Source organism: Mus pahari, chromosome 10, assembly GCF_900095145.1.
Source record: "Mus pahari chromosome 10, PAHARI_EIJ_v1.1, whole genome shotgun sequence".
Taxonomy (NCBI): Eukaryota; Metazoa; Chordata; class Mammalia; order Rodentia; family Muridae; genus Mus; species Mus pahari.
This window is the reverse complement of record NC_034599.1, coordinates 16114695-16133853: the sequence shown is the minus strand read 5'-3', so window position 1 is coordinate 16133853 and position 19159 is coordinate 16114695. Positions and strand designations below refer to the sequence as shown.

The 19159-nt window shown below is 51.4% G+C and overlaps 1 protein-coding gene across 1 annotated transcript in view; it reads left to right on the top strand.

The window, feature by feature from the left end:
* The window catches only part of Col5a3 (collagen type V alpha 3 chain), a 45792-nt gene that overhangs the window by 6218 nt on the left and 20415 nt on the right, over nt 1–19159 (top strand). The window contains exons 5-31 of the mRNA XM_021206624.2: nt 538–642; nt 1271–1420; nt 4227–4340; nt 4433–4573; nt 6147–6194; nt 6267–6308; nt 6795–6857; nt 7328–7402; nt 7496–7579; nt 8094–8150; nt 8230–8283; nt 9224–9277; nt 10113–10166; nt 10263–10316; nt 10487–10540; nt 10925–10969; nt 11092–11145; nt 11902–11946; nt 12084–12137; nt 12258–12302; nt 13569–13622; nt 13724–13768; nt 13868–13921; nt 15600–15644; nt 15823–15876; nt 16007–16114; nt 16967–17020. Of these exons, the coding sequence (XP_021062283.1) occupies nt 538–642; nt 1271–1420; nt 4227–4340; nt 4433–4573; nt 6147–6194; nt 6267–6308; nt 6795–6857; nt 7328–7402; nt 7496–7579; nt 8094–8150; nt 8230–8283; nt 9224–9277; nt 10113–10166; nt 10263–10316; nt 10487–10540; nt 10925–10969; nt 11092–11145; nt 11902–11946; nt 12084–12137; nt 12258–12302; nt 13569–13622; nt 13724–13768; nt 13868–13921; nt 15600–15644; nt 15823–15876; nt 16007–16114; nt 16967–17020 (1806 nt within the window). The remainder of the gene's footprint in view (nt 1–537; nt 643–1270; nt 1421–4226; nt 4341–4432; nt 4574–6146; nt 6195–6266; nt 6309–6794; nt 6858–7327; nt 7403–7495; nt 7580–8093; nt 8151–8229; nt 8284–9223; nt 9278–10112; nt 10167–10262; nt 10317–10486; nt 10541–10924; nt 10970–11091; nt 11146–11901; nt 11947–12083; nt 12138–12257; nt 12303–13568; nt 13623–13723; nt 13769–13867; nt 13922–15599; nt 15645–15822; nt 15877–16006; nt 16115–16966; nt 17021–19159) is intronic.

The window sequence follows — 19159 nt, the reverse complement described above, 5'->3', positions numbered from 1 at the left end:
GCAGGTCAGACCGCATCTCAGGTCCAGAAACAGACGGATGCTGGTTCTCAGCTCACCTTCTTCCTGGTCCAGGACCCCAGCCCCTAGTGGACTAGTGCCATCCCCATTTAAGATAAGCCTTCCCACCTCAGTTAATTTAATGCAGAGCATCCCTCCCAGGCACAGACTTGTGACGGAGGTAATTCTAGATGACTTGACTGTCTAGGGGCCCCGCAGGGTGGCTCAGTCGGCAAAGGTGCTTGCTGCTAAGTCTGTTGACCTGAGCATGAACCCAAAATGTATTTGGTGGGAGGAGAGAATTAAATCCTGTCAGTTGTCCTCTCAGCTCCACACAGGAGCGATGTGGCACACCTGTGCGTGTGCATGCACACACTTTTGTTCCGTGGCGTCCCGAGGCTGGTGAGCTCTTCGCTTCTTTGCTACCCGAAGATGCTGCAGCTCTTCCCTTCCTTAGAGCGCTCTGGGCGGGAGACGGGCAGAGGCATGCTGGGAAACTAGGGCCAGAATCAGCCTGTGGCTTCTTTTCCCCCTTTCTAGGGAGACATCCAGGAGCTGCTGTTAATTCCAGACCCTCAGGCTGCCTTCCAGGCCTGTGAGCGCTACCTCCCTGACTGTGAAACCCTCAATTCCACCACCACAGGGGTGAGTGGGGAGCTCGAGGTGGCACCCCTGTCCGTAGGTATCAAGAGAGAGTGGACGATGACCCAGAAACAAAGAGTTGAACAACTTTAGACCAGAAACAGCAGGGCAGATCACAGAAGATGCGACACATCAGGCCAGATGTGGTGTGGCACATCTCAGTCCTCTCTACTCAGGAGGCTGATGACGAGGACTGTTGACTTTGAGGCCAGCCTAGGCTACATAGCAAAATCCTGTCTCCAAAATATCAACAATAACAAAATATCCTGCCTCCTGCCTAGGCACGGGGAGGTGGCTCAGTCAGGCAAGAACCTTCACTTTCAAGCACTAGGACCTGTTTGATCTCCAGAGTCTGTGGAAACGCTGAGCGTGGTGGAACATTTGTATCCCAGTGCTGGGAAGGCAGAGGCAGGAGGATTTCTCGGGTTCACTGGCCAGTCAACATGGCCAGGTGGGTGGTGCCTGAGGAATGATACCTGAGGCTTGCTTCCACATGCATGGGCACACACACACACACACACACAGAGCTAAGTGAACCACAAGCTATGGCCGTGTCCTAGCCCTCAGTGACTCAAAGGATGGCATTTCCAATGGAAAGAGATTATAGCTCTAACTAGAACCCTTTACTCAGGTCCCCAAAGACGATGAACCAGAAACACCTGCCCCTCGTCGCCGAAAGGGCAAAGGAAAGAAAAAAGGGCGGGGTCGCAAGGGCAAGGGAAGAAAGAAAAACAAGGAGACTTCAGGGCTGAGTCCGACCCCTGGTGTCCCTGAGAACCAGGTAAGAACCCGGAACCTCCTGCTTTGCTCTTTGCTGCCTGATGCACACCCACCTCTAGCCCCTCGTCCTTGTGTTGGTCCTCAGGGCCTGACTCCTGAGGCCTGATTCTCTCAGTGGAAGGGTATGGCAGGTCCTGTGCCAGGGGCTCTTTCATGTCTGTTCCACACTCTGTACTCACGGGGAGCTGGAGGAGGAGGCACCTCTCAACACAAGAGGACCCCATGACTAGAAGGGTCATAGTGGAGTCCTAGAAAGGGGATTATCAGCTGGGGTAACTGGTTACAGGTGCGATGGTTATTGTGTCAGTGTGTGGGGTTCACTGCTGGGGCCACCGGTGAGGATTTTTCCTTTGATGGCCCTGTTTGGAAACTCATCTGGAGGTTCTAGCAGGGGGCACAGACACTCCCGACCCCTGTCAGGGAAGGTTATCCTCTTTAAGTTTGCACCTTTGGGAGTGACACATGGAGCAGCGAGGGAGGAAGGGGACAGCTGCCTATCGAGCTAGACTAGCAAAGTCAGTCCTGGAGACCAGCCAGATGACAGATGTCACATTCTAATCATCCTCACTTCTTTTTTTTTTAAAAAAAATATTTTATTTAATTTTTAAAATTGGATATTTTCTTTATTTACATTTCAAATGTTTCCCCCCTTCCAGGTCTCCCCTCCCCACCCTTACTTCTTCTTCTTTTTTTTAAATATTTATTTATTTTATTATATGTAAGTACACTGTAGCTGTCTTCAGATACTCCAGAAGAAGGCATCAGATTTCGTTATGGATGGTTGTAAGCCACCATGTGGTCGCTGGGATTTGAACTCAGGATCTTTAGGAAGAACAGTCAGTGCTCTTAACCACTGAGCAATCTCACCAGCTCCCCCCCCCTTTCTTCTTGAGGGTACTCTTTAGGATTGCTGGTTGAGGAAGGTGACTATGTAAGGAGTTCCTAGTTGGAGGTCTTCCTTGGAGGCCTAGTTGGCGGCCGTTGGTAAAGGTCATTGATAAAGGTCACTGTTGATATTTTGACTGGTCTTTGTTGTATATGAACTTTCCCAGTAGACATAGGGAAGTAATGGCCAACCAAGGTGTGATTTCACTGACATCTAGCTTGGGAAACCAATGAGTTGGTTGGCTGTACCTACTGAGAGCTAAAGTGAGGAGTTCCATACTGGGGTGTGGTGACCCCTAAGCAGTCTCACTAAAGTGTGCAGTGATGGAGGGCCCACAGTTAGCCTCCACACTCAGTACCCTCACCTTCCCAGAGACCAGGAGACCACGTGCAGCCTGGGCAGATTACAGATAGCTGGGAGGGTGCCCAGGAGAGAGTGGCTGGCATCTCAGATGAGGAGCCCATGCCTGCCCCCGACCTCATTCTACAAGGGAATGGCACAGGCCGGGCCTTGAGGGTCTTTCATACCTACAGTTGCCTTTGATGGCAACACTGTCCCCTGACATGACCCATGACAGCCTGTAATTCCAATTTGAAGGAATCTGACGCCCTCCTTGCTCAAGGGGACCTGCACTCACGTGCCGAATGCGTGAGTATGTGTACATGCACACATACATACACATTAAAAAAAATCAAAACCAAAAACCAAAACAACAAAAGCCCCTGTCCTGATCAAAAGCAACTTAGAGGAGAGAGGGGATTGTTTTGGTTTACATTCCAGGTTATAGTCCCTTATTTGGGGGAACTTAAAGCATTGCATCCACAATCATGAGCAGAGAGAGGAAATCCATGAATTCCTGCCTGCTTGCTCCATCTCAGCCAGTGCTGGCTTTTCTTACACTGTTCAGAACCTCCTGTAGGAGGGGCCAACTACAGTGGGCTGGATCTTCCAGTTAACACTCAAGACAACCTCCCAGAGACAGCCCCCTCCCTGGCCTACCTCGTCTAAACACTCACAGACATCCTTCACGGGTGACTCTAGGCTGTGTCAGGTTGCCATTAAGAGAAGCCAGTGCACTAGTTGAAGGTTAAGGGTGATTTATTAGGGAGATTGCTAGAAGACATAATGGGACCATTGTTAGTGGAATGACTGATTGAGGATCCCAGAGAGGGTTCATTATTTGGGGTGTGTGTGTCATTAAATAGTGATTTTTGTTGTTGTTGTTGGATGATTCTACTACTTGGGGTCATAGTTGGGTTCCCGAATGGAAGACTTTCTCTTCAGAGCCATCGATGGGAATCATGAAGGCAGGCAGGGCTCACCTAGCTTGGAATAATTTGGGTTAATTTTGAAGGTTATTGACTGGTAAATTACTGGGCAGGGGTCCTAAGTCATCGGTTGGGTCATTGCTTGAAGTCCTTGGTTGGAGGGATCACGGGTTGTAATTAGATATCAGTTCTGGATCTTTCTGTCCCATATTGTGACTACGAAGTTCTCTGCCTTGACCCAGTTCTTCTGCAGCTGTCCAGGTTGGATGAGCTGCAGCCTGGCTGGCTGGCCGCTCAGCTGTCAAGGGAGAAGACGTGGGGCTGGGCTTCCGGGAGTCTGGCCCCGAGTGCTGGCTTTGGACTTGAACCACTGGGCCCTGCAGCCAATCCAGTTCTGCTCCCAGGCCTGGGAGATTGGGCCCTGCCCTGCTCCCCTTGTATCTGAGGAGGTTTCCCCTTTGGCCACCTTGAACCGGTTGTACGGGGCACCTGTCTTCCCCCCCCCCCAGCCACTGAATTTGGAGGAGAGCTTCCTCTGTCTACCCACTTCCTAACTGGGGATTCCCCTAAGGGAGAGCCCTGGCTCCCCCTTTGTTTCCTTTGTTTTGATTGGCCTCACCCCAGATCTGACACTCCTTCCATGTCTGCTGCAGACCTCCCTCCACATCCCCGAGACAGAGAAGCCAGTTCCCCACTTGCCTCCGACTCCCGCACCTCTGACCATCACCACCACTGTCACGATTGGACAAAATGCCACGGTCTCGCAGGTTGGCGGGAAGCGGATGGCGCTGGGCCAGGGGGTGGGGTGGTGAAGGTGGTGGCCAAGAGCAAACCTTGACATTCCCAGTGTCCTCCACAGGGGTTGGACTCGGGGACGGAAACTGAGTGGAGGACTCCAGAGATGGACGCTACTGAGGAGAGTGAAGGAGGTGGCCCCACCATGGGCCCCAAGTTCCGGGCAGCAGAGCAGTCCTTACAGACTGAGTTCCAGGTCTTTCCTGTGAGTCTAGATAGGCTGGGTCAGGAGACGGGCTGTAGAAACATACATTCTTGTTCTTGACTGTGTTTGTTTTGTGTGACCTTTGTGTGACCCTGGCACAGTTGCAGCTGCAAAACGTTTACCAAGCACTAGCAGTGTGACAGGGGCTGGTGACGCAGGTGGCCTTTAGTCTAAGCAGGGGAGTCTTGGACTTCGAGTGAAACCCTGCTTCTAGCTCTCTGCATGCCCCGCCTGCTGAGTGGACAGTAGGGGGAGCCAGAGAGTCGGTGGGGAAGCTTGTAGAGTTAGCAAGCAATGGGAGAGAATACTCCAGTTGGAGGCCGGTTCCTTCTGCTCTTGTCGCTGGAGGTGGATGGGTGTCACCTCCTGGTGGTGTCTTGAACTTGTAACATCTGTTTGACATTCAAGTGAGACTTCAGACCAGAGATGGCTAGAAGATTCTAGAGTCCAGGGGAGCCCATCCAGGCTGGGGAGAAAGACTTGGGGCTGACTCCTGAGCAGAGAGACGGTGTCCTTAGTCAAAAAGCCTTGGGTGGACAAGGCTAGAGGGGCAGGCAGCCCTGGTCCTCCTTGGTGTTGGCAGAGGCGGAGTCAGACTTGAGACCGCACTGACTTCCTGCTCTGTTACTTTCCTTGTGCTAGGAGAAAACACCTGACAGAGACAACTTGCAGGAGGAGGGGTGGCTTTGCTCACACGGAAAAGCAAACATGGCAGCTCACAGCTGCCAGTTGAGCATCATCATGGGGACAAGAGCATGTGGTGGGAGGCTTTCGTTCTTGGAGAAGGGGAAGCAGTGAGTAGGGAAAGCTGTTCTCTGCTGGCCTGGCGCTCTCCTCCCCTTTAACTCCATCTGGGGAAGCACCACTGTTCCTCTGGATGCTCCCTCAGTAAATTCTCTCTGGAAGCATCCAGACACACCACAGTTTCATCTCACCAATGCCATTCCATTTTTGTTGCTGTTGGATTCATTCATTCATTCATCCTTCATTCCTTCATTCCTTCATTCATTCATCCATTCATTGAGACAGCCTCTTACTGTGTAACCCTGGTTGGTTATCCTGGAATTTGCTATGTAGATCCATCTGGCCTTGAAGTCCCAGAGATCTGCCCCTGAGTGCTGGGACTGAAGCATGAGCGACCACACCTGGCCCCTCCTAGGCAATTTCAAATCCAGTCAGGTTATCAAAGGGGCTAAGTCCTCATGTGTGTCAGGCTTGAACTTCATTTGCTGTATGTGAGTCACACACTAAATGACTTCATGAGCTGTCTGCGGGTGGCCACAGGTTCGAGTAAGGTTCCAGTATCACTGGGAGAGAGACAGAGCCGTGATAAGGTCTTTGAGGTTCATGCCCTTCACCTTGGATGACTTTCAGGAGTCAGACCTCTCCTTCCACTGTGGAGTCCAGAGACTGAATTCAGGCTTGTATGGCCTGTGTATGTCTCTCTGCCCTCATGTCTCTCTGTCTCTGCCCTCATGTCTCTCTGTCTCTGCCCTCATGTCTCTCTGTCTCTGCCCTCATGTCTCTCTGTCTCTGCCCTCATGCCATGTTTCTCTCTCCACACTGTCCCCAGGGTGCTGGAGAAAAGGGAGCAAAAGGCGAGCCTGCGACAGTAGAGCAGGTGAGAGGAGGGGGGCTGTGAGGAGGTTAAGGGGCCTCTTGAGAACAGGGGTCACACTTGTTTTCCCCCCAGGGACAACAGTTTGAAGGGCCTGCAGGAGCTCCAGGACCCCGGGTGAGTACTGGTTCTAGTCCCGGATTCCAACCTTTTCCCCATGCTCTGCCTCCTAGAGCCCATGCACAAACCAGCTATGCCACTAGGTGCTCACGTAGCTGCTCTCTTCCTTCCCTTTCCTTTTACATAGCCCAGGCTGTCCTCGTCTCACGATGTAGCCTAGGCTGGACTCTATCTCTTGACCCTTCTGCCTCAGCCTCCTGAACATTGGGATTACAGGTGTGCGCCATGGTGCCTGACTCTCTTCTAGATGGGGAGAAGATTTGGATTATAGTGTTGCCTGAAGGTCATTGGATATTCAATACCCAAAAGATATGTCAAAAAAGATTTAGGGTGCAAAGTTGAGAGGTCAATAGACCATGGTGGGAGCAGAGCTGGCTAAGTGGCAGTCAGGAGGTATGCCTGAAGACAAGGTCATAGGTGGGTCAGAAGCCAGCTAGGCTCATGTTCTGCATCTCGTGTGACCTCTGATTTCTGTCTCCACAGGGAATATCTGGTCCTTCAGGCCCTCCTGGGCCTCCGGGCTTCCCTGGGGACCGTGGTCTACCGGTAAGAGACTCCCCACTGGAGTGTATCCCTGTGTTGGGGTGGGATTTCGGGTTGGGGGGTGTGTGGAGATTTGAATGTGGGTGTGCGGGGCTGGGATTAGGAGCACCATCCCAGAAGTGATGTTGCCCCCATCTGTGAACTCCGTAAACCCTGACTTCTCATTCCATTTTCTCCTTGTGCCTGTTTTTGTGCGTCTTTAAATTTTTCATGACATTTTCATTTATCTATTTTGTGCATGTGAGTGCACACGGGTGGTGGGTAGTGGCATGTACCCTGGCACCTGATCAGAGGTCAAAGGACGCCTTGCAAGACTCAGTTCACTCCTTCTACCATGTGGATCTCGGGTGGTCAAACTGAGATCATCAGGCTCCTTCTCAGTCTCTCTTCCCCTCTGTCCCCTCTCATCTTCCATCTCCTGTCCATACCTCTGTCCCTTCCCTCCTCCATCCACCCCTCTCTCCTTCTCTCAGGGTCCTGCCGGCCTCCCAGGAATCCCAGGCATTGATGGAGCCCGGGGCCTGCCGGGCACAGTGATTATGATGCCGGTGAGGATGGAGAGTCCCACCCCTGGGCAGTGGAGTCCTGACCCCAGGGGATGCCTTCCTGTGCATCTCTACTCATCCATAGTTGTTCCTTAGTTCCATTTTGCAAGCAGCTCGATGAAGGGACCCCCAGTGTCCTTCCAGCAGGCCCAGGCCCAGGCAGTACTGCAACAGGCTCAGGTAAGTGGGATAAGGGCCATGTGTTATGTGAGGGACAGCAGAAGTAAAGGCTCATACAGGGCTGGTTGGGAGACCCAGGATGTCTCAGGATGTCCCAGGATGTCCCTCTCCTGAGAATGCTTGCTGTGAGTTCCTGTTGTTATTGTAAAGTCCTGAGCCTGGGTGATTTATAGAGAACAGAGGATCTGGGCTAATGATTCTGGACACTGGGAAGTCCCAGAGCACCATGCTACCACCCAGCTGGGTGTGTTGTAACTGGTGGGGGGCAGTGCAAGGCAAGATAGTAGATGCATGAGGATAAGCCTTACTCTCCTAAAGGTCCTGATTCCCAGGATGGGGTACCCCACCCTTCTGATTTCATCTAATTCCAATCATCTTCCAAAAGGCTCCCCGCAAAGCAGTATCAACACACGAATCGGGGAACAAATTTACAACCTGTGGAGGAGGCACACTCCTACCTCTAGTGGTGATTCTGTGGTCTTATGGGGGACTCTTGCTCTGTCTGTCTTTCCAGCTGTCCATGAAAGGGCCCCCTGGTCCAGTAGGGCTCACTGGGCGCCCAGGCCCTGTGGTGAGTAAGGGGTCTGCACTGGGGAGCGAGTGCATCCATGCAGATAGCCACATTGCTCAAAGTGTGCTCCTCCCCCAAGGGCCTCCCTGGATATCCAGGTCTGAAAGGTGAACTGGGAGAAGTGGGGCCACAGGTGAGTTTGGGGGGACATGGGGGAGGGAGGGGGGAATGGATTAGATGGGAAAAGTTTCCTCCAAAGGTTACAGGATAAAATGCCAGCTGGGGAACATAACAATGGAATAGAAATATACATTTGAGCCAGGCATGGTGGCGCACGCCTTTAATCCCAGCACCCGGGAGGCAGAGGCAGAGGCAGGCGGATTTCTGAGTTCGAGGCCAGCCTGGTCTACAGAGTGAGTTCCAGGACAGCCAGGGCTATACAGAGAAACCCTGTCTCGAAAAACCAATATATATGCCCCTCCTGGGGAGTAATTTAAGGTAAGCTCTGAGGGAGCTGGAGAGATGGCTCCGTGGTTAGAAGCACTGGCTGCTCTGCCAGAGAACCTGGGTTTCATTCCCAGTGCTCATATGGTGGTCCATGATTGTCTGCAATTCCATTTCCATAGGTACCCTCACACAGACATACTTGCAGGCAAAAAAAAACACCAATGCACATGAAATAAAAAGAAATAAAATAGGTCTGGGCTGGGGGCTGGGTTCAGCTGGAAAAGCATTTGCCAAGCATGCATGAAACCCTGAGTCCCAGTCCCCAGCCCCGCATAAGCCAGGTGTGGGGTGCACACCTGTCAATCCCAGCACTTGGTGAGGTAGAGGCTGGAGCACCCGGAGGGCAAGGCCTAGCCTAAAACGCAAAGATTCCCCTGCCCCTGCTTCCCAAGCGCTGGAATCAAAGGTGTGCATATCTACTGAAGCAGTGGTGCACATCTTTTAATCTCAGCACTCAGGAGGCTGAGGCAGGGGGATCTCAGTGAGTTCAAGGCCAGCCTGGTCTATATAGTGAGTTCTAAGCCAGCCAGAGTCACATGGTAGACCTTGTCAAAATAAAACAAAAAAACAAACAAAAGAAGCATATGCCTTTTCTTTTAATTCTTCCTTCTTGTTTCCCACCACAGGGCCCCCGAGGATTACAGGGTCCCCCTGGGCCTCCTGGGCGGGAAGGCAAGACAGTGAGTAACTTCTGGGTTCTTAAGTTATGCTTTGCTTGCTACCAGCACCAAACGAACAACCCTGGCTTCGGTCTCTCTGGTCTTCCTGTGCTACCAGAGGAACCTGAGCATTGCAGGCTGCCGCAGATGCTCTGCTGGGTGCACAGTGAAGGGATGGGGCAGGTGGCAGCTTCAGGGGGACTTGAGAACAGGGACAACGCTTGGCCTGGGGTCCAAAGTGTAGTCAGGAGCAGGTGAAGAACAGCTTCAGCAGCACAACATACAAAAATGAATTCCCATAGCTGTGCGTGCCAGTGTGCCTGTGAGCCCAGAATTTGGGAGATGAGGCAGGAGAATTAGAAACTCAAGGTCATCCTTTAACTTCTGCATAGGGTAAAGTACTTGCTGCCAATCTGGAGTTCAGTCCCGAGATTCACCTCACGGGAGAAGAGAACTGACTTCCACAAGCTGTCTTCTGACCTCCACATCTCCACATGTGTGCCATGGCACATACATGCACATGTACATGCACACACACACACACACACACACACACACACTGAATACACTAGCCAGGCTTGGTGACTTTAACCCCAGCACTCAGGAGTCAGAGGCAGGTAGATCTCTGGGCAGGCCTGTGATCCTAGCATAAATAGTGAGTACCAGGCCAACCAGGGCTGTACAGTGAGACCTTGGCTCAACACAACAACAACAACAACCACAACCACCACCAAAAATTTAAGAAAGCAGTCCTTGGGAGACAGTACAAGGTAGTGCACAGTAGCCACAGATGGCAGGACATTAAGAGGGAGAAGCTCTGGGAAGTTCATCCATCCTTGATTCACTTTCTTCATAGGGCCGAGCTGGAGCAGATGGGGCTCGAGGGCTCCCGGGAGACACAGGACCTAAGGTGGGTGCTGGGGCCAGGATGGGTTGGGGGTGTGTGTTACAGGATGGGGGGATGTCAAGGTCAAGGATTTAAGGCAGCTGCTGTCTCTTCCAAAAGGGTGACAGGGGCTTTGATGGCCTGCCCGGGCTGCCTGGTGAGAAGGGCCAGAGGGTGAGTGCCCCTCCCATACCCACGCCCTGTTTCCCTGTGCAATGCTTCCTTGACTTCGGAGCTTCATACACTGTCTGAGCCTTCACTGCCCACACTGAACTTCTTTTCTGAAGTGAGTGGCTCCTGCATATGCTAATTTATTCAAATGCCCTCCTCCTTCTCTGAACTAGGGTGACTTTGGACCTGTAGGGCAACCCGGTCCCCCAGGAGAAGATGGTGTAAAGGTAAGCTGGAGGGGGGCACAGGAGAGAGGCTGTGGGTGGGGCTCAGTGGTAGCACTTGCCTACCATATATGAAACCCTGGCTTCATTCCCTGACATTGAAACAAACAAGCAAGCAAACAAAACCCCAGAAATAGGCTGAGTGGTGTCTGGAGACTGGGGTCTGCACTGCAGGATCAGGAAGCCCCAGGGTTCTCTAAAAGGCAGCACTGGAGCTGATAGCTTTAGGGTTAGGGTGTGGGAGGGTAAGTCGAGGCCTGGAGACTGAGCTCCGTCTGTAAGAGTGGGGAGACACCAAGCTGACTCTTAAAGGGGCTTCTAGATGAGGGGAGGTTGTACCTCGGGTCTGTATTTGCCCAGTGCAAATAATGATGACACTTTCTACAGGGTGTGCAGGGACCTCCAGGGCCCACTGGCCAGGCTGGAGAGCCGGTAGGTATTGGGAGACCCCAGACTCCTTTACTTGTTGAGGGGAGGGAAGAATCCCCTTGGGGCATGAACCTTGCAGGAGTACATACCTCTGATGCTGGTATTATGTGGCCCCTTCCTTGCAGGGTCCCCGAGGTCTGATTGGCCCCAGAGGTCTCCCAGGTCCCCTAGGACGCCCGGTGAGAATCTTGTTGACTCCCTGTCTATGTTTTATTCTTACCTGTCTCTAGTGTGTGTGTGTGTGTGTGTGTGTGTGTGTGTGTGTGTGTGTTTGCATGGTCCACATGTGGAGATCAGATCTTTTCTTTCACAATGTGGATCCCTGGAATTGAACTCAGGACATCAGTCTTAGCAGCAAGTGCCACTACCCACTGAGTAACCCCCCCCTTCTCCCTCGCTCCCTCTTGTCCTTGCTGTGTGTGACTGTGATTGCCTGTACAACAGGGCAAGTGTGCAAGTGTGATGACAGTTGTGAGACTTGGTCTTCTCCCATCTTGTTTGAGGGTTTTTTGTTTTTTTTTTTAAGACAGGGTTTCTCTGTGTAGTCCTGGCAGTCCTGGAACTCACTCTGTAGACCAGGCTGGCCTCAAATTTAGAGATCCTCCTGCCTCTGCTGCCTCCTGAGTGGTTAAAGGCCTGTGAACAATCGCCCGATTTTCCACTTTTCTGGCCTTCACGTTTGCCGGGGAAATCAGTCTCCGGCCTGCCATCTCCCCGCAGGGGATGACAAATGCCAAGACTACAAGTTAGGCTTTTGCATGGGTTCCGCGGATTTGGACTCAGCTTCATTGCTTGTGCAGCAAATGCCTTTACCCACTGAGCATCTCCCGAGCCGGAAGATACTTTCTGTTGCTGGTGTCCCCTTTATACATGTTTCTCAGCAGCTCACACCCAGGTTCTGATCTGTCCTGGTCTCATGTCCTCTGTCCTCACAGGGTGTGACAGGGAGTGATGGCGCACCAGGGGCCAAAGGCAATGTGGTAAGTGTCCTACCATCTGTTTTTGCCCTTCTGACTCTCCAAGCCCGTGATCATTATAGCCTTATCTACTTGGAACTTTCCTTACCCTCCACGTTCTGTCGCCTTCCGGCTTCACTGAACCCACCCTTCCCCCACAGGGTCCTCCTGGAGAACCGGGTCCCCCAGGACAGCAAGGAAACCACGGCTCCCAGGTACAAGCCCTCTGTCTTGACAGCGGGGTGTGGAGGGGGGCTGAGCCACAGTCCTCCCTTGTCTAGTTTTACTGTCCATCTTTCTTTTCATGACTCTTTCACCTTCTTTTTATGTCCCAGGGAATTCCAGGCCCCCAGGGGCCTATTGGCACTCCTGGGGAAAAGGTAAGCGACTTTCACGTCATCAGGAGAAGCTCCACCCAAGGGTTCCTTTGAGGGACTTCCCTTGAGTGAAGTCACGTTCCGAAGCCAGTCCAGAGTGAGAGTGGCACTGCTGTGGGAGGGTTTCCAGGAGAATCCCACTGAGGCTGGCAGACAGAGGAGACATTGTTAGTACCTCTGTCCCTCACAGACGCCCATACAGAAGGGACTCCCAAGAAGCTAATGAAGGACAGACCTTAGCTTTGTCTCTCTGTACATCTATCGATTGCTTCCTTGGCAGATACAATTTGTGTGTGTGTGCTTACAGGTGGTGTGTGCATACTTGTGTATATGTGTACAGTTATGTGTGTCTCCTAGTTTGCTTTTCTGTTGTCATGATAAAACACTGACCAAAGCCAGCTTGAAGGAAGAAAGGGCTCATGGACCTATGCTTCCATGTTATTGCGGAAACGCAGGACCCTAGAGGCAGGAACCGAAGCAGAGGCTATGGAGAAATGCTGCTAATTGGCTTTGCTCAGCCTGGTTTCTTGTGACCCTCCCGTATCAATCATCAATCAAAAAAAAAAAAAAAATGTCCCACATCCTGCAAACATCTGATAGGTCCAAAGGTAGATAAGAGGCTGGGAAACCAGAACTGGAGAGCCAGGTATGGTGCCACACCCCTGCAGTCCTAGAAATTGTCCCAGCCTGGACATTACTGCAGAACTTTGTCTCAATAAATAAATAAATAAATGAAATGAAATGAAGCAAAGAAACAAGACAAGGGGGTGTGGGTGAGAGTCCCGACTCCAGCGCGTTTCATACTGTTTTTGCGCTTTCTGTGGTACTGTGCATAGAACCTGGGGCCTTGCACATCATAGTGCTTGCCTGTATAGTGGCTCCCCAGCTTGTCACTAGTGGATTCTAGGAAGGAGATCTACCACTGAGCCACGCCATGCCCCTTCTCATATTGTTTGTTTGTTTGTTTTTTTTTTCATTTGTTTTTCAAGGCAGGGTTTCTCCATGTAGCCCTGGCTGGCCTCGAACTCAGAGATCCACCTACCTATGCCTCCCGAGTGCCACCCCCCTCCCCCCCCCGCATCCCCCAGACTCTTACATTGCTTTTGCATCTCTCCCAGTTAAGGAGGATTTCCGAAGCTCAGAGAGGGCAAGCTGGGTCACCAGCGTCACACAGCAAACATGGGCAGAGCTTGTGTTGTCTGCTCACTCTGAGCCGCCTGGGTAGGCACTGAGACTCGCAGGCTACTCTTATTTTTCCTCTTTTTTCAGGGTCCCCCTGGAAACCCTGGAATTCCAGGTGTCCCAGGATCTGAGGGCCCCCCGGTGAGAACCAGGAGCTGGGACAAGGGGAAGGGGAAGGGGAAGGTTTGGGTATCTGCATGACACATTTTGGCCTTTGATGAGTTGATGTGTTTCTCCGTTAGGGCCACCCAGGCCACGAGGGTCCCACAGGAGAGAAAGGGGCTCAGGTGAGTGACCAGGAAGGTGGTGGGGCTGGGAAAGAAGAGTCGCAAGTGAGGAGACAGGATACTGGGAACAAGATAGTGCTGACCTTGTTTTCCCGTCAGGGCCCACCAGGATCAGCAGGCCCTCGGGGCTATCCTGGACCTCGTGGTGTGAAGGTAGGAAACCCTTGAGGGCTTGAAGGTGGGACAGTTGATTAGTGTTGGTGTCAGAAGACCAACTTAGTGCCAGGTATCATGTGATGTCTGTGGCCCCAGTATTTGGGAGGCAGAGGCGAGAAGATTGGAGGCTAGCCTGGGCTATAAAGTGAATTCTGCCAGCCAGAGGCATATCGCATTGTTATATTTTGAGACCCTGTTTCACAAATGAATCACTAACAAAACACACACACACACACACACACACACACACACACACACACACACCCTGTAATCACAGTACTTGAGGGGAGAAGATCAGGAATTTAAGAACAGCCTGAGCTATACAAATTTGAAGCCAGCCTGTTTCAAACTACGAATTAAAAAGGCTGGGGCAGACGCTCAGATGGCAGAATGCTTGCCCAGCATGTACGGAGTGTCCCAGGTTCCAATCCCAGCACCCTATCAACTCAGCATGGTGGTGCATGCCTGTGGTCCTAGTGTGGAGGTGGTGGGGCAGAGGCATTGGAAGTCCAGAGTCATCCTTAGCCATGGAGTGAATTTTAAATTAGCCAGGGCTACATGAGACCCTGTCTCAAAACAAAAATGTAGCAAAATAAATAAATAACAACAGTAAAACCCACTCCAGTACCTGGGAGGCAGAGGCAGGAGGATCTTGTGCTTCCCAGGTCATCCTGGTACTCAGGGTGAATTCCAGGCCAGGTCGATGAGTCTACTGTCTCAAAAACAAAACAAGAGTCCCTGTCTCAAAAACCAAAATAAAACAGAAAGTAAACAAGTGAAAAAACAGTATACTAATGGCTCTATTTTATTGTTAGTTTCTTTTCTCATCTTTTCCTTTGCTTAATTTATAAACTGGATTTTATCATAGTTTGATGTATGCATAGAACAGGCAACACAGATAAGGACTGGCTCTTATCCCTTCTGGCAACTCCTGGGGGGTGAGGATGAGGGGTGGGGGGGGGTCCCAGCTTATTTTGCAGATAAGTGGAGGGCTGTGGTTGCAGCCTGTGCTGTATCTGAATCGAGTTACTTTGTAGCCAAGGGAGGAGATGGCTGCAGCCAAAGCTTTCTTTACTGAGGTCCAGTGAATTACTTCGGGGCTGCAGAAGGCCCTGCTGTTTCCAAGCGCATAGTTGCATCAGCTCCAACTGCTTGTTCATTCTTCAGTTGAGCTCAGTTCCCATCTGAGCCAAGTGCAGTTTGTCAGTGTGGTACAGGCAGGAAGTCAGCCCAGGGTATGCGCTCTGCACGGGATGGGCATGCTGTCACCAGGCACAGAGTCTCCTTGTGGCCAGCACAATGGGGAAACTCTCCCCTGCCTTTGGAATGAAACTGGCCTCTGGAATGTTCTTTCTGCTGCCAGAAGGAACTGTAGACACTGTGTCCTCAGGAAGTAGAGATGAATGGCGTAGAGATTTGACTCCCCTGGTTCTCCCTACGCATCTGAACTTGGTGGGAGTGGGGGATGGGGTGGCTACCAGGCATGCGATGGGTAGAGGAAGCTGAGGGAAATCCACAGAGGGGCCCCCCCAGGAGACGGGGCTGCTTCCTCTAGGGCTCCCCACCACACTATCCCTGTCTTGCAACTGTTCTCACAATTTTAGGTCAAGGGAGGAAGTCTAAAACCTCCCTTAAGCAGGGAAGGAGACTGAGAGCTCTCTAATTTTTTTCTTAGGGTACCTCTGGTAACCGGGGTCTCCAAGGAGAGAAAGGAGAAAGGGTGAGGAGGAAGGGGTTCACTGGAAGGGAGGGAGACGGAGCCCCCATAAAGAGACCCTGGCCTTGTCCCTTTCCTAAGGCCCTGACTTTTACTCTGTGCCTGCCTCTGTCCCTTTTTCTGTCCCTCCCTTTCTCCCTTCTCTTGCCTTCTCTGTCTCCATTTCTGTATCTCCCCCCAGGGAGAGGATGGCTTTCCTGGCTTCAAGGGTGATGAGGGACCAAAAGGCGACCGGGTAAGACTAGCTCCAGATGAGGACTGTGTGGGGTAAACACAGGGGATGGGCTGAGATTAAACAGAGGAGGAAGGAAAAGGGACTGATTTCAATCCTGGTTTTGTTTTTTTTTTTTCTTTCCCTATCTCAGGGAAACCCCGGACCCCCAGGTCCCAGAGGAGAGGATGGTCCAGAAGGACAAAAGGGGCCTGGAGGACTGCCTGGCGATGAGGGTCCTCCAGGAGCAGCGGGGGAGAAGGTGATTCCCATGGTTCTCTTGCGTTGTTTGCTGCCCATCGCTGTGCCTGGCTGCTGTCTCACAGTCCTTTCTGGAGATGGAACCAGGAAGTCTCACTTGTTAGAGAACAGTTGTACTGTGGAGCCCCACCCCGGCCCCTCACTGGGGACTCTGGGCAGGGGCCTTACCACTAAGCTCCACCCTGGCCCCTCACTGGGGGATTCTGGACTGGGAAGTCAGGCTGAGCTGACCGGCATACTTGATTTATTTGCTGAGCATTGTAACGCTATTACTTGCTTGCACCTTCATTGTAATCCCCACAGCGACTTTGTGATAGACATTTTAAAAAAGATTTATTTTATGTCATGGTGGTGCATTCCTTTAATTCCAGAGCTGGTGGGGTGGGGTGGAGGAACAAAGGTACTTGAATCTCTATGATTCCGGGGCCAGCCATGTCTACTTAGCGAGTTCTAGGACAGCCAGAGCTACACAATGCGACCCCATCTTTAAAAGGGGGGTGGGGGATTTATTTTTATTTTTAATTCCGTGTCTCTCTGTGTAAGTACAGATGCCTCCAGAGGTCAATCCCTGGAGCCAAAGTCACAGGTGGTTGTGAGCTGCCTGATAAGGTGCTGGGATTCAAACTGCGGAGCCATCTCTCAGGTCCCTGTGGTAAACAGCTCATCCTCCCCTTACAGAGGAGGATACTGGTTTGTACTGGTGAATGAGGTCCTCGCAGGCACGTCCCTCGTAGGAACTCAGTTTCCTTGGTTCTCACTCGGTTGCATAGGTTGCATAGGTTGCATACCATTTCCCCTCTGGTCTCCAGCCTGCAGTGTGTGACCTTTGTTCTACAATCTTTTGTTCCTGCAGGGCAAGCTTGGGGTGCCAGGTCTCCCAGGTTATCCAGGACGCCCAGGACCTAAGGTAAGAGGCCATGGAACTGGAGGTGGGCAGGGGAAAGGCAGAGAGACAGATGCCTGTGGGTCCAGGCTGTGACCAGGTGCACTCGGGGGTGGGGGGTAGGGGTAGGGAGGAGGCGGGGATGGGGGTGTGCTTGGCTGTACAGCTCGTGGCATAGAGAGAGTATTAAGAGAGACATCATGGTCTCGTTCTCAGAAGTGCTTATGACCTCCATGACCTTGAGTGAGGTTCTTGACCTTGAGTGGAGGTTCCTGTGGTATCTGCCTTGATTCACTTGATGACTTGTGGTGTGGTTGTTTGGTCCATCAACCAGAGGGGTGTGTTAGACTGTTTTCTATTGCTATAACAAAAACATTTGAAGCTGGATATTTTATGAAGAAAAGAGGTTTTGTTGGCATAGTATTGAAGGCTAATAACTTAAAATCAGTGGACTCCGCTCAGTGGACTCCGCTGATTTAGCCCGAGTTAAGTTCCCTCCCTGACTTAATTACTTTAGTAGGAGATGGTGTCATACAAAAGCAGGCATGAGTTAGAGCGAGCCCACAGCAGCACAGGAAGCCAGAGATGGGATGGCCACACTTCCTTAATGACAACCCACAGGCGACTGGCCTGACTGCTGTCAGTACAGTGCTTGCCCTGCAGCCACGAAACCCTGAATTTGAGTCCCAGCACCCATGTGACAAACCATGTGTGGTACACATTTGTGACCTCAGCATTGGGGAAGTAGAGGCAGGAGGGTTCCTGGGGCTCAACGGCCAGAAAGTCTAGCACTTGACCAAGCTCCAGGTTCAGTGAGAGACTTTATTTCACAGAGTTAAGGAGGAGGGGCCAAGGAGATAGATCAGTAGAGAGAGAGCTTGCTGAGTTTGAACCTAAGTTCAAATTTCCATCAATCACTTGCCATGCTGGGGAAGTGGGTCAGCATCTGAGAACCCTTGCTGCCCCTCAGAGCTCAGGGCTCCACAGCCACACTGCCAGCTCACAACTGGCAACAACCTTGGCTCCAGGGATCTGATAAAGTATGTCCCCTGCCAGTGGCACTCACACACAACACACACACACACACACACACACACACACACACACACACACAAACACACACACACCAAAACAAAACTCCCTTAAATATGAAGGAAAAAAAGCCAGGCAAGGCCTTGTTTGTGCTCCTGTCACCCCAGGGCTGTGGGGGTTGGAACAGGAGGATCTCTGGGCCTTGCTGGACAGCAGGCTAACTCCATGCTCAGTGAGAGATGCTGTCCGAAAGGAATGATGGACAGCGAGCGATGGAGGAGGATGTCGGGCATCCTGTTCTGGCCCCTGCTTGGACACATGTTCATATAGCACACACACCCATGAACATGTGTGTGACAACTAGCATTGGCTTCTGGCTTCCACATGCATGTGCACACACAGGAACGCACGTACTCCAAACAAAAATCCTCTTGGCTGAGTAAGATAAAGGTCCTTGCCTCCAAGCCTGATGACCTGAGTTAGATCTCTGCCACCCAAGTGGTAGAACGAGAGAACGGACTCCTGCGGGCTGTCTTCTGACCTCCACATGCATGCTGTGGCACAGAAAATAAGTAAATATAATGAAGGGGTCTTGGTTTTACGGAGACAGAATCTCACTGTGTAGATCAAACTGGCTGAGGACACAGAGATCTGCCTGCCAAAAGCTCCTGAGTGTTGGTCATCAAAATGCTAACAAAACAAAACAAACAAACAAAAACAAAAACAAAAAAAAAACAGAGCTGGAGAGATGGCTCAGCAGTTAAGAGCACTGACTGCTCTTCCAGAGGTTCTGAGTTCAAATCCCAGCCACCACATGGTGGCACACAACCATCTGTAATGGAATCTGATGCCCTCTTCTGGCTATAGGCTACTCACATACATACATGTAATAAATAAGTAAAATCTTTAAAAAACAAACAAACAAAAAACTTATCTCTTTTAAATGTTTTTTTGATATTTTATTTCTTTTTATTTTATGTGAACGGGTGTTTGCCTGCATACACATCTGTGCATCACATGCATGTAATGCCTGCAGAGGCTAGAAGAGAATTTCAGATTCTGTGGAACTGGCGTTATAGACGGTTGTGAGCCTGCCATGTAGGTGTTGGGAGAGGCAAACCCAGGCCTCTG